This window comes from Artemia franciscana, chromosome 14, assembly GCF_032884065.1.
Source record: "Artemia franciscana chromosome 14, ASM3288406v1, whole genome shotgun sequence".
NCBI lineage: Eukaryota > Metazoa > Arthropoda > Branchiopoda > Anostraca > Artemiidae > Artemia > Artemia franciscana.
Genome location: NC_088876.1, coordinates 2,539,490 through 2,553,688, shown reverse-complemented (window position 1 = coordinate 2,553,688; position 14,199 = coordinate 2,539,490). Strand labels below are relative to the sequence as shown.

Sequence of the window (14,199 nt, the reverse complement as noted above, 5' to 3'; positions counted from 1 at the left end):
TCAATAAAAAAAAAAAAAAAAAATAATCGAAAATATAATTTGGTACTTGTTTAATGCGTTATATAATCCGAAAAAGAAGCAAATAAGAAAAATACAATTCTGTCTAAGGTATTTTTCAATCCAAAAAAGAAGCTAATTTGGAAGATATATGATTTGGCACATTTTTAACGTGTTTTTTAATCTAAAAAAGAAACAGATTTGGAAAATAGACTTTGGTATATTTTGAATGTTTTTTTTTTTCATTCTGAAAAAGAAGCAAATTGTGAAAATATAATTCGGTATATGCTTAATATATTTTTCAATATAAAAAGAAGCAAATTTGGAAAATTCGGAATATGTATAATGTGTTTTTCAATTTAAAAAAAGATGCAAACTTGGATAATATAATTCGGTTTAGTGGTTTTTAATCTAAAAAAGAAAGCAAGATTTGGAAAATATAATTTTGTATATTTTAAAAACTGAATATCTGCTATCAAATTATAGAAAACTTTTCTTCTTACGTTGAAACATTAAAAGCTTAGGAATGCAGAAAATGACCCATCAAAATCTTACATAGGGAACATAAGCCTTAGTAAGCCAAAAAATACTAAAAAGAAGCTGGCATAGATAGATCAACTTCATACCAGCAAGCTTTCCACTTCTTTCTGCGTAGATAAAGCATGATAGGAAAGCATTTCGATCGCCACTTTTTGCCTTGCTATTGCCTGCTCCAGCTCGCAGTACATTAATGTGTTATTTATACCAAGACCACAGAATATAGTGAGAGCCTAAAATGGGATATTAAATGGAAATTTATGACCCATAAACATTTTCTAAGCTTTTTATCACACATCAACAGCATTGTTTTTATCGCTAAGACCAAGGCTTAATGGTATTTCAGCATTGACTATAACATGCAATATCGTTTCATAAGCGGAGATTTTCGGTTTAAGAATTGTTTCCATGGATCATAGGCTTCAAGGCTAGGTGCTATGCCCCTCCCAAAGGGTGCATGAGACCATAAAGGTTACGATATCTTTTTAGAGGCTCCTAACATCTTCAAATATTAGAAGAACGTACATTTTGTTCTTCTTTTTATTTTTTTTCATTTTTTATTCCTTTATTCTCTTCTATTTTTATATTTTATTTTTTATATTCTATATTCTAGATTGTATTTATTACCTTATATATCCTGTTTATAAATTCCTTTTTGTTCTTTTTTTAATTAAAGTTAGCAAAGGGGAATTATGCTCATTTATTCCATTTCTTGCAGCAAATGAATTTCATCCTAAAACAGGTGGACACCTAAAAATATCCTTGAAAAGACTTAGTATAAAAAGACACTAATTGCTTAAAGAGCAAAAAACTGGCAATTGTAAAAATATTAAGAAAATATTTGAAAAGGGATTACAACAATTCAAAAACCTTTAAAACAAAAACCAAAAGTTTGAAGCTTAGTAAAAATCGTTGTTAGAAATCGGACGTTCTTAGATGATTAAATAACTGGGTTTAGAAGATAAGCGACAATACGAATCCATACACAGAAACCTGCCCCGTGTGGAGTGCTAGGGCCTGGCGGCCAGATTCCAGGCTTCTGATACTATATATATATATATATATATATATATATATATATATATATATATATATATATACTAGCTGTTGGGGTGGCGCTTCGCGCCACCCCAACACCTAGTTGGTGGGGGCGCTTCGCGCCCCCCCCAAGCCCCCCCGCGCGCGTAAGTCGTTACGCGCCATAATAGTTACGCGCCATTGTAGTTGTGTCCCTATGTCCCACCTGTGAATATAGATATATATATATATATATGGTTTTAACTACGTAAAACTTGCGAATATACAACATTCTTTGCTGTCCCATTGTCTTTGCATATAAATAGATTGTCAGGTTATCCCCCTGTTTCCCCCGGTGTCCCCGTTGTAGTTGTGTCCCTGTGTCCCGGTCGTCATTTATATTCCCTGTGTCCCGGGTCCCGGTCATCATTTGTATCCCGGTGTCCCGGTCTGTATATACATTCGTTTTTTAGTTTTGTTTTTCTCCTTTATTTTTTTCCTTTTTTTTTCTTTTTTAGCTTATTTAGATTTTTAGATTTTTTAGTTTTTTTTATTAGTTTTTAGTTTTTATTTCTTTTTAGTTTTTTTGTCCCGGTCGTCATTTATATCCCCCTGTTTCCCCCGGTGTCCCCGTTGTAGTTGTGTCCCTGTGTCCCGGTCGTTATTTATATTCCCTGTGTCCCGGTCGTCATTTGTATCCCGGTGTACCGGTCTGTATATACATTCGTTTTTTAGTTTTGTTTTTCTCCTTTATTTTTTTCCTTTTTTTTTCTTTTTTAGTTTATTTAGATTTTTAGATTTTTTAGTTTTTTTATTAGTTTTTAGTTTTTTTTTCTTTTTAGTTTTTTTGTAGTTTTTATCTTCTTTTTAGTTTTGTTAATTTTTTTTTTTACTTGTGTCCTGGTCGTCATTTATACTCCCTGTGTCCCGGTGCTTTGTTGATTGCTAATCGAACATTCCTTTTGTCCTGGTCGCTTTCTCTTTGAGTGTCGTCATTTATTTTTTTCTTTTTTAGTTCTTTTAGTTTTTACCTTTTTTAGTTTTTTTTTAGTTTTTAGTTTTTTTAGTTTTTTACCTTTTTTTAGTTTTTTTAGTTTTTTAGCTTTTTTATTTTTTTTATTAGTTTTTAGTTTTTTTGTAGTTTTTGCCTTTTTTTTTAGTTTTTTGTCCTGGTCGCTTTCTCTTTGAGTGTCGTCATTTATTAGTTTTTTCCTTTTTTTTTTTAGTTTTTTATTGGTTTTTACCTTTATTTTAGCTTATTTTTCAGTTTTTTCCTTTTTTTTATTTTTTTTTTTTTTTTTTTTTTTTTTAGTTTTTTACCTTTTTTTAGTTTTTTTAGTTTTTTTAGTTTTTTAGCTTTTTTACTTTTTTTATTAGTTTTTAGTTTTTTTTTGTAGTTTTTGCCTTTTTTTAGTTTTTTCAGTTTTTTTTTTAGTTTTTTATTGGTTTTTACCTTTATAGTTTTTTTAGTTTTTTAGCTTTTTTATTTTTTTTATTAGTTTTTAGTTTTTTTTGTAGTTTTTGCCTTTTTTTAGTTTTTTCAGTTTTGACGTCACCTAATCCAGTTTTTTCAGGTGACGTCACCTGACACATCCATCCACACATCCATCCACACATCCACAGACAGACAACTTATTTTTATATATATAGATATATATATATATATATATATATATATATATATATATATATATATATACGAGGACCAAAATAAGTTTTGCAAAAAAACTAAGGACCTACATTATATTTTTATGTGAAACAAATTCTATCATGTATATAATGCACCCCCCCCCCGCCCGAAATGCTACAGTTTGATTAGCTCTTTACCGTAAGATTGTCTTAGTGCAACAAAAGTAAGTTTTGATAATTGCATTTAGTTTTTGTTTTACGTGTGTATTTATTTTACAACTTCAAGAAATGTAACAGGATACTATTCCTTTGTTGCTAGTGAGCAAATAAATCTTGATTTTTTCTTTCAAGTTTTATTTTTTTGCTGCTCTATTTGTTTGTAACAGAGAAAATTGGAGTAAATATTTAGTTTTGCTTTCTCTTATGGGGATACGATGCTTGTTTTATTTGCATCATTAAGTGGTGGATAAAAAGTAGCCACAAGGCACACAAATAAGAAATTTCTCACCCATTTTGTTTTGTTGCTAAATGCATGGCTTGCATAAAAAGGAAAATTTTCAAGTGTACAACTCCTTAGACATCTTAAAAGTGGAGGTTGAGTGACATTTGTTACATTCTGCAGAATAATCTTTTGACCTAGTTTCGACACAGTCGGAAGCGCACTAAGAATAGAGTAGAATAGTACATATACATAGATAGATTTACTCACATGAAAGCCCAATTGGCCCATGGTGACATGCTCAAAACAAGCGAAAAATTACATTCTTCCTAACCGAAAAGAATAACACATTACTTCATTATCAAAATACATCGAAGTACAGAAACGATTAATGTTTTTTTTTTCTTTTTGCTCCCATATTTCTTTATTTACTGAATACCTACTGATCTTTTCCAGTTTTTGGATAAAATAAATGGCAACAAATGTAACAAGAACAGAGGAGTGAAGTAGATACAAAGTTTTGTCATTGACAATTAATACGCAGAAACTTAAGTAGGAAGCATATTTAATTTGTAATCAGGGGTGTTTTTATTATGGGGGGGGGGCAAGGGGGGCAATTGGCTCCGAAAAACCCCCCTTGCCCTTCCGATAAAATTCTGAAGATTCGCCACTGATTGCAATCGTAGTAATACCTCGACATTTTTACAGTTGGAACAATAAAATAAGCATTTTTTGCTTTTATCTTACTTTTGGAACAATTGGAAGTTGAAATGTGGCTAAAAATAACTTCAAATCTCTTCACACAGTTTATGACACACTTCCACCGTGCTTGGCATGTGCGGCACGGTGTATACATTTTTAAAAGTAATCAGCCCCTTGGTCTTAACTTCATAAAATTATTTTTATTATCAGTATTTTGTTTCATACCCCTCACCCAAAAAACAAACAAGAAATACTAGTCTTCAACCACAACAAACCGACTTCACGACCGATAAAAGAAACAATCTGGAGACGTTCATGAATCCTGATGACTTTTTTAAAAGAAGAAGACAGAATAAAATGATATTTATAATAAGTAACATTTTTGGTTCAGCAGATGTATTATTTTAGCATGTTTTTCTTGTTTTCATGTTATTTTGTAGGACGTACTAACGATCTAATCTATTTTTCATCTCTCCTTTCAGATACTTGTAAAAATGAATTTAATATGAAAGGCAAGCAGTATATTTTTTAATTCAAAAGAACAACTTTTGACAGATCATAAGGAAACGACATTTGCCGCACATGGTTCTGCTTATTTTTTTGTAGTAAGTCCCTCCTGCTGAAAGAACGACATTTGAAAACAAAACTAAGCAATTTTTAGCTTACCTCAAATAGCTGCTCATCGTTTTCATCAAAACCAAGCAATCCGTGTTTTTTAATAATAATCGCCACCCCAATAACGTCAAGCTTTGTATTACGAATGGGCATGGCAAGAACTGAACGAACGGAAGGCTCATGGAGGGCAGTTATAGGTGACGCAGGTGATTCACTCCCACTCGTGGGCTCTGGAGCTGCAACAATTTCACCACTTAAAGCAACCTGTTGGGCAATTTCTAGCAGGGGCTCTTCTATAGATCTGTGAAATTAGTGTGATTATATTTAGTGGTAGTAACTGTTTAGGTAGCTAGTAGTGGTTAAAAAAAAGTTGCCAAAATTTTTCTGTAATAAAAAGTTTCGCAAACATGATTCAGCCAAATTTTGTGACATAAAAAACACTGATTTGGTAGCACAATTTTTCTAATTAATAGGAGGAGCGGGCCAAGTACCATTCTTCTTTTAGAGCTTTACTTTAAAAATACAAAATAAATAAATTTTAATAACTATAGCCGGTCGAATTATATGACGTGAAAAACACAAAACTTGACTATTATACTATTAAGCTATAGCATAACATACTACATACTGCCATAGCCATAGCATATAGTTGAGAGGTAGTACCGACGGACGCTCGAGAGACAAAGAGGGAGCACCAACTCGACTTGGATGAAGCTCAATTATACGGTGTTTCCACCTACGACTATGCAAACCTAAGAAACAACCTCCCTTGAACTTTGTCTCTACGTATAGTTGCGTAATTCCGTCAAAATCCCTCTTGGGGAGTGGGGGCAAAGTTGGAGCCAATTTTCCTAAGTCAAGTGAAAATGACGTTAAAAAGTGAAAAATGAACCATTTGGTACCACAGAGGTACTATATAGTAATACAAACGTACTATAAAGGCACTCTTGCAGTAGCATAAAGGTAAATACATACAAAAGAAAAATGGTCCGTTTCTGTTGATGATTCAATTATGCAGTCTCATCTTAGGTTTGATAAGATTCTTGAAGAAAATAAGTTTCAGCTAGGAGAAAACTGGGGTTTAGTGGGGGGGGGTACAAATTAAGGTCTGGGATGGGTAGCTGATCCCTCTGTCCCATAGCAAATTACCCTCCTATCTATGCACAATTCAATTCTATGCAGTTTACCATTTAGATGAATCTACTGGTGTTTAAGCACACTAAATGAAAAGGAGGAATAAGATAAAACAAAAACAACATAAAGCAGCTAAAAATATACAATATTTTTAGGAATTCAGATTAAGGGAAAAGGAAAGCTAAATGTATAGTAGTTCAGATAATTTACCGGATCAATAGAATACTTCTTGTTATAAATGGTCGTGTAAAATCAAGGTTTTAGATAAGAAATAATTTAAAAAAACTTTTAGATAAGAAATAAGCTAAAAAAGTAAAATAAATTTATTAACCTAAGCCTGATTAAAATAAAAAACAATGGTCTAAATAGTCTTAACTTATAAAGTTTAAAAATCGGATTTTTAAATGAACTTTATTAAAATAAAATTAAAATACTTTTAGGTAAAAATAATTAAAAGCTCAATCTCACAAAACATGAAAAATAATAAAATGGCACTTAGAATTATTACTCAAAAATGAAAATCTTTTTAATTAAGTAGACAAGGAAACAAAGTTTTATTTACCTTGGGTCAGGGATAACCCTGAATTTTTTCTTAAAACTGGAACCAACTTCAAAAGCCTTCGTAAAAGATAGGCCAGAGTCCTTCTCGTGCTTAACCAGCAAAATTGCTGCTTTTTCGCAACTTAGGAGTCGCTGAGTTTCCTGGAGGGTCTTTTGGATAAGGGCTTCTAGAGATGTCTGTTTTTCAAATAGTTCATGTACAGCCTCTAGCAAGTTCTAAAAAGACACAATATTTTATATTATTTTATTTTTTATATTTTATTTTTTATATATTTTATTTTTTATATTTTTTATTTTTTATATTTTACTTTTTTTTCTATTTTATTAGAAAAAAATTCGAAACCAGGTCGATATACAAATTGGAACAAAACATTTGAATCGTGCTCTATATCCTGTTCCTTGTGAATAATTGGAAAGAAGTTCCCTTTTAATAGCCTTGAACGTGCTTTAAAGTTATTGTCCTAATAGCTCAAATAAGCATCCTCAAACATTTTTCTATAGTAGAAGCAAACAAAAATCATGCACAAAAAAGTCATCCACCAGAAAACATTAAAATTTAGAATTATTTTCTCAAGAAGCTTCTTTCGAAGGATAGCCTTTACACGAATATGGGTAATTTTTTCTCTTCAAATGTTGCAACATCTTATATATGTTATAAGGTAATATACCTATTTTACTGACACTGTCTTATTTGCGGACTATTCATAACCAGAATATTTAGAGTTATGTGTGCTTTTTATTAAAAACCAAAGGCAGGGGCACCAATAATGCCTATGGACGACAGCGGGAGGAAATTGTCCACCTAGATTAAAATATATTTTTGTAGTGTTACAAAAAACAACCGCACTAGGTTTTGTAAAAAAAAAAAATATTTTTTTTGTTCCTTTATTTTGTAAAATTAGAAAAAAAACTTGCCTCCTGCCTCCAATTTCTGTAAATTTGCTCCACTGAATACAAAGGCAAAATCAGGCACAAGTGACTTTCTGAAGAGTGAAAAGATTGCAATGAAATCTGTTAAGAAGTAACGAGACGGTTTTTACTATTGTAGCTCCTATCCCTTCATATATTTATAGATCCATCGTTTCAAAATATTTTTTTCACATTTTCACAATCAAAGACAGCGCAATAGCACTGTCTAAGTAGAGAGCGTGTGGGCACAATGTGTTATTAATTTGTTTTTTGTTTAGACCAGGCACTTAGTATCGAAGGAATTGTCGTAGAAACTTCAAAAAGAGCAAATTCGATTGGAAATTGAATGGAACCAGTGCCCTTTTATATAGTCGAAAATGATTGGAGGGTAACTAACCCCTGTCGTACCCACCATTTCCCTAAACAAATATTCAATCAAAATTTTGATATTATTCCTTTGTTCATTTTAGTTGAAAGATCTAGAAATTATGTCATTGAAGATAATACCACCTCACAGCCGTAAGGGCAAGGGTTATAAGTAGCGCCCTGGGGGAATTTAAGGTTTATATAGAAAAGGTGATCGTATAAGCTTTGGAAGGGAGCCCACTTAATTGCTAACGAGAAGTTTTAGTGTTCTTTTTGAGATTCTAAGTGATTGGAGGGTAAACACCCCTCCCCCTCCGCACACAAACCTCATGTTTTCTCGAAATGGATTTGATAGAAATTTTGAGATGACCATTTGTTGTCGTAGAAACTTTGAAAAGAACCCTTTCGTTGAATATTCAAAGGGTTAGTGCCCTTTTAATAGTCAAGAGTTATTAAAAGGCAACTAGCCCTCTCTCAAGCACACTCTTTCCCCAATGCAATCGACATTTTGAGATAGCCACTTTTTCAACGCAACTGAAAGGTCTGGAAATTAAATCTTTGAGGATGACAACCCCCCCACCCCCTACAGCCCTCAGCGCATGTGTTATATGTTATTCCATAGGCATATAAGGTTTAGACAGAAAGGGTGATCATAAAAACTCCAGAATGGGCTAATTTGATTGGGAATCAGATGTTCTATGGACCTTTTTAGGATTCAGAGTGATCTGAAGGTGAATACCCCCTCCCTCACACCTCATATTTTCCTGAAAAGTATCTGATAGCAATTTTGAGATGGCTATTTGTTTTCTTAGAAATTTCGAAAAGAGCTCATTCGATTGGAAATTGGAAGGATTAGTGTTTTTTCTAATTGTCAAAAGTGATTTGATGGCAACTAACCCCCTACCACGCCCACCATTTCCCCAAAAACATCCAATCCAGATTTTTAGATAGCCATTTTGGTCAACATAATTGAAAGGTCCAGAAATTATATATTTGAGGATGACCACCCTTCAGATGGGTTATAAGTTGTACCCTGGGGTAATATAAGGTATCTATAGAAAGGGTGATCGTAGGAACTCTGGAGAGGGGTCATTGTATTGATAAACAAAATTTGTATTGCTCTTTTTAAGATTCAAAGTGATGAGAGGGTAGATTCCCCCCCTCTACATCTCGTATTTTCCCAAAATGCATCAGATAGAAATTTTGAGATGGCCATTGTTTGTCGAAAAAACTTCAAAACTAGCTCATTCCATTGGGAATTGGAAGAGCCAGTGTCATTTTTAATAGTCGGAAGGGCTTAAAGGGTAACTAGCCACCTCCCATGCCCACCATTTCCACAAACTCACCCATTAAAAATATTGAAATAGCCATTTTGTTCAACGTAATTGAAAGGTCCAGAAATCATGTCTTTGAGAACGAGAATCCCCCCCCCCCCACAGCCCTCAGTACAAGTATTGTAAGTTGTGCCTTGAGGGCATATAAGGTATATAAAAGAAGGGTGACCGTATAAATTTGCTAAACAGGTGTCCTGTTTAAGATTCAGAGTGATAGAAGGGTGGATACGCCCCCCCACATCTTGTTTTTTTCCTGAAATGTATCCAATAAATTTTTTTAGAATGCCATTTGTTTCGACGTAATAGAAAATCTCAGAAATTATGTATTCGAGGATAACTCCCCCCCCCCCACAGCCCTCAGGGCAAGGGCTATAGTTAAACCCTGGGGACAAAATAAGGTATATATAGAAACGCTGATCGTTTAAGCCTCCATGGGAGCTCGTTGCATTGGTAATTACATAAAAAAACTAGTTTTTTTTAACTGAAAGTAAGGAGCGACATTAAAACTTAAAACGAACAGAAATTACTCCGTATATGAAATTGGTTGTCCCCTCCGCAATCCCTCGCTCTTTACGCTAAAGCTTTTAATTGTTTTAAAAAGCAGAATTGTGGCAAAGAGTCAAACTTTAGCGTAAAGAGCGAGGAATCGTGGAGGGGACAACCCATTTCATATACGGAGTAATTTCTGTTCGTATTAAGTTTTAATGTCGCTCCTTACTTTCAGTTAAAAAAACTAGTTTTTTTTATGGAATTTCTGAACGTTTTTGAATTAATGCATGTTTGATTTTGGCTCTCCACACATAAATTATTAAAATGAAATTTGCATATTAATTCCTTTTTTGGCTAAATGGCTTTCTCTTAGTTTTGATGATGATTTTGAGAAATAAGGGATGGAGAAGGAGGCCTAGTTGCCATGCAATTTTTCGGTTACATAAAAAGGCAACCATAAATTTTAATTTTTAACGAATTTTTTTATTAGTAAAAAATATACGTAACTTAAGAAGTAGCTTACGTAACAAACTTTTATATTCTTTAATTTTTATTATGTATATGAGGGGGTTTGTACCCTCGTTAATACCTCGTTTGTACCCTCGTTAATACCTCGTTCTTTACACCAAATCGTAAGTTTTCTCCCAATTCTTTAAGAATGACCCCTGAACCAGAAAGACCGTAGAATAAATAGTTGAAATTACTAAAAATACTATAGCATAAAGAGCGAGGTATTTATCTCCTCCTAAATACCTCGCTCTTTATGCTAAAGCGTTTTTAGAACCCCTCATATGCGTAATAATCTCTGTTCGTTTTAAGTCTCAATGCTACTCTTTACTTTCAACTGAAAAAACTTTTCCATGTTTATTTTTTCATTTTTTTTATAGTAATTTTAGAAAATCCTGCGCCCTTTTCATTGAATTTCTGTTCCCCCATGACATATTTCTCTAAAGAAAGATCGTCCCACATAGCCCCCTTCCCTCAACCCCACCCCCAAAACAAAAAAAAAACCTGAAAACGACTGTACACTTCCCAATAACCATTATTATATGTAAACACTGGTCGAAGTTTGTAACTTGCAGCCCCTCCCCCTGGCACTGTGAGGGAGTAAGTCATTCCCAAAGACATAGTTATTATGGTTTTTGACTATGCGGGACAAAATGGCTATCTCAAAATTTTGATCTGTTGACTTTGGAGAAAAATGAGCGTAGGAGGGGGCCTAGGTGCCCTCCAATTTTTTTGGTCACTTAAAAAGGGCACTAGAACTTTTCCTTCCCGTTAGAATGAGCCCTCTTGCGGCATTTTAGGACCACTTGGTCGATACGATGACCCCTGGGAAAAAAAAACAAACAAACAAATAAACACGCACCCGTGATTCGTCTTCTGGCAAAAAATACGAAATTCCATATTTTTGTAGATAGGAGCTTGAAAATTTTGCAATAGGGTTCTCTGACACGCCGAATGCGATGGTGTGATTTTCGTTAAGATTCTGTGACTTCTAGGGGGCATTTTCCTCTATTTTTTAAAATAAGGCAAATTTTTTCAGGCTCGTAACTTTTGATGACAAAGACTAAATTTGATGAAACTTATATATTTAAAATCAGCATGAAAAAATCAGTTTGAGTGTCACGGTCGTCATTTATATTCCCTATGTCCCGGTGTCCCAGTCCTCATTTGTGTCCTGGTGTCCCGGTCTGTAATTTCTCTTTGAGTGTCCCGGTCGTCATTTATATTCCCTGTGTCCCGGTCGTCATTTGTGTCCCGGTGCTTTGTTGATGGTGATTGCTAATCGAACATTCCCTGTGTCCCGGTCGCTTTCTCTTTGAGTGTCCCGGTCAAAGGGTGTTTGAGTGTCCCCCCGCGCGCGTAAGTCGTTATGCGCCATATTAGTTACGCGCCATCATTTTTGTCCCGGTAGTCATTTGTGTTCCGGTGTCCCGGTCTGTAATTTCTCATTGAGTGTCCTGGTCGTCATTTATATTCCCCGTGTCCCGGTCGTCATTTGTGTCCCGGTGCTTTGTTGATGGTGATTGCTAATCGAACATTCCTTGTGTCCCGGTCGCTTTCTCTTTGAGTGCCCGGTCGTCATTTATATTCCCTATGTCCCGGTGGTTATTTGTGTCCCGATGTACCGGTCTGTAATTTCGTCAGTCTACAAACATGACGTCAGTCGACACACAAACATGACGTCACTTGACACACAGACACACAGACAACTTATTTATATGTATATACTAGCTGTTGGGGTGGCGCTTCGCGCCACCCCAACACCTAGTTGGTGGGGCGCTTTGCGCCCCCCCAAGCCCCCCCGCGCGCGTAAGTCGTTACGTGCCATATTAGTTACGCGCCATTGTAGTTGTGTCCCTGTGTCCCACCTGTGAATAGAGATAGATATAAATATATGTTTTTAACTACGTAAAACATGCTAATATACAACATTCTTCGCTGTCCCATTGTCTGTGCATATAAATAGATTGTCAGGTTTACTGACTCTTGAACATGCAACATATAATTGTCCATGGGAAAAACAATCCGTATTCAGATCTATACCTCATTATTCTAATGATGTGTCCCTGTGTCCCGGTCGTTATTTACATTCCCTGTGTCCCGGTCGTCATTTGTGTCCCGGTGTCCCAGTTTGTAATTTCTCTTTGAGTGTCCCGGTCGTCATTTATATTCCCTGTGTCCCGGTGTCCCGGTCGTCATTTGTGTCCCGGTGTCCCGGTCTGTAATTTCTATTCGAACAATCCTTGTGTCCCGGTCGTCATTTATATATCCCGCCTGTGCCCCCGGCGTCCCCGTTGTAGTTGTGTCCCTGTGTCCCGGTCGTCATTTATATTCCCTGTGTCCCGGTCGTGATTTGTGTCCGGGTGTCCCAGTCTGTAATCTCTCTTTGAGGTTCCCGGTCGTCACTTATATTCCCTCTGTCTCGGTCGTCATTTGTGTCCCGGTCTGTAATTTCTCTTTGAGTGTTTTTTCTTTTTAGTTTTATTTTTTTAGTTTTTTACCTTTTTTCCTTTTTCAGTTTTCTTTTTCTTCTTTATTTTTCAGCGTCACTATGAAGTACATATCGACGAACCTTTGTTTTTTTAACTTAAATCTGGTAGACATTGATGACCTTATCCAAGTCAAAATCCCCAAGCCAATCATCATCGCTATCATTTTCAGTTTTGATATGTTTTGACTCTCGCTGTCCAGGTGGATTTTCATCTAACTGCGCAGTTTTGAGTTCTTTAGCCGCAAGCCTGTTTTCTTGCTGTTCTTGTGATTCCCCTGCACGCTTTCTTTTCTTACTTTCTCTATCAGCTGCAAGCCTGTTTTCTTGCTGTTCTTGTGATTCCTCGGAACGCTTTCTTTTCTTACTTTCTCTATCAGCAGCAAGTTTTTTGGCATAAACTCTTTGAGCAGCTTCCTCGGCTGTTGCCATTGTAGGTTCTTCAGTCATTTTACAATTAAACATTTTTCCGTGAACAAATGTCTTAAATATCTTGAATGACGTCACCGTCAAAGCAAAAATGACGACAACTAATTTCATGACGTCAGTCAACACAGAAACATGACGTCACCTGATCCACAGACAGACAGACAACTTATTTTTATATATATAGATATAGATAAGTTGTCTGTGTGTCTGTCGAGTGTTCGACAGACACACAATATTCGTTTTTGAATTGGTATGTGATGAAATAATTCAGACGTCGTATGCGGACAGTGACGTCACTCGACAGACACACAGACAACTTGTTTTTATATATATAAATAGATGTATTCAAGCCGAATTAGCTCAGTTATATAACTACCTGTGTTGGCGCAGTGGGTTTGACCTTAGCGTGGTAATACGGGACCCAGAGATCGAACCATGCTGCAGGAATGCACTACAGGACCGACGCAGGCACCTTAGTAGTCAAGAAGCGTCGTTAATCCGATACAAATACAAATACAATAGCTCAGTTGGTAAAGTGTTATGTTCCAGGTTCTAGGTCCGAGAGGTTCCAGGTTCGAACCTTGGCTTTAGCATTAATACAAAAGAAGAAAAAAACTAAAAAAGATAAAAACTACAAAAAAACTAAAAAGAAAATAATAAAAAAACTAGAAAAGCTAAAAAACTAAAAAAAACTAAAAAAAGGGTAAAAAACTAAAAACTAATAAAGTAAAAAAAACTAAAAAACTAAAAAAGATGAAAACTACAAAAAAACTAAAAAGAAAAAAAAACAATAAAAAAACTAAAAAAAAGAAAAAAAACTGACAAATAAAGGAGAAAAAGAAAACTACAAAAAAAACAAAAATAAAAACAAAAACAAAACTAAAAAAGGTAAATGCATTCAAGCCGAAGTAGCTGAGTTGGTAAAGCGTTATGTTCCAGGTTCTAGGTCCGAGAGGTTCCAGGCTCAAACCTTGGCTTTAGCATTAATACAAAAGAGGAAAAAAACTAAAATAAAAAAAAAATAAAAAAACAGGCAAAAACTACTA

At 34.8% G+C, this 14,199-nt stretch overlaps 1 protein-coding gene across 1 annotated transcript in view; it reads right to left on the bottom strand.

The window, feature by feature from the left end:
• Positions 1–14,199, bottom strand: part of LOC136035178 (dual 3',5'-cyclic-AMP and -GMP phosphodiesterase 11A-like) — a 263,712-nt gene that overhangs the window by 90,359 nt on the left and 159,154 nt on the right. The window contains exons 9-11 of the mRNA XM_065716750.1: positions 6,633–6,847; positions 4,988–5,237; positions 624–767 (exon numbers count right to left, since the gene is read on the bottom strand). Coding sequence (XP_065572822.1) covers positions 624–767; positions 4,988–5,237; positions 6,633–6,847 — 609 coding nt within the window. The remainder of the gene's footprint in view (positions 1–623; positions 768–4,987; positions 5,238–6,632; positions 6,848–14,199) is intronic.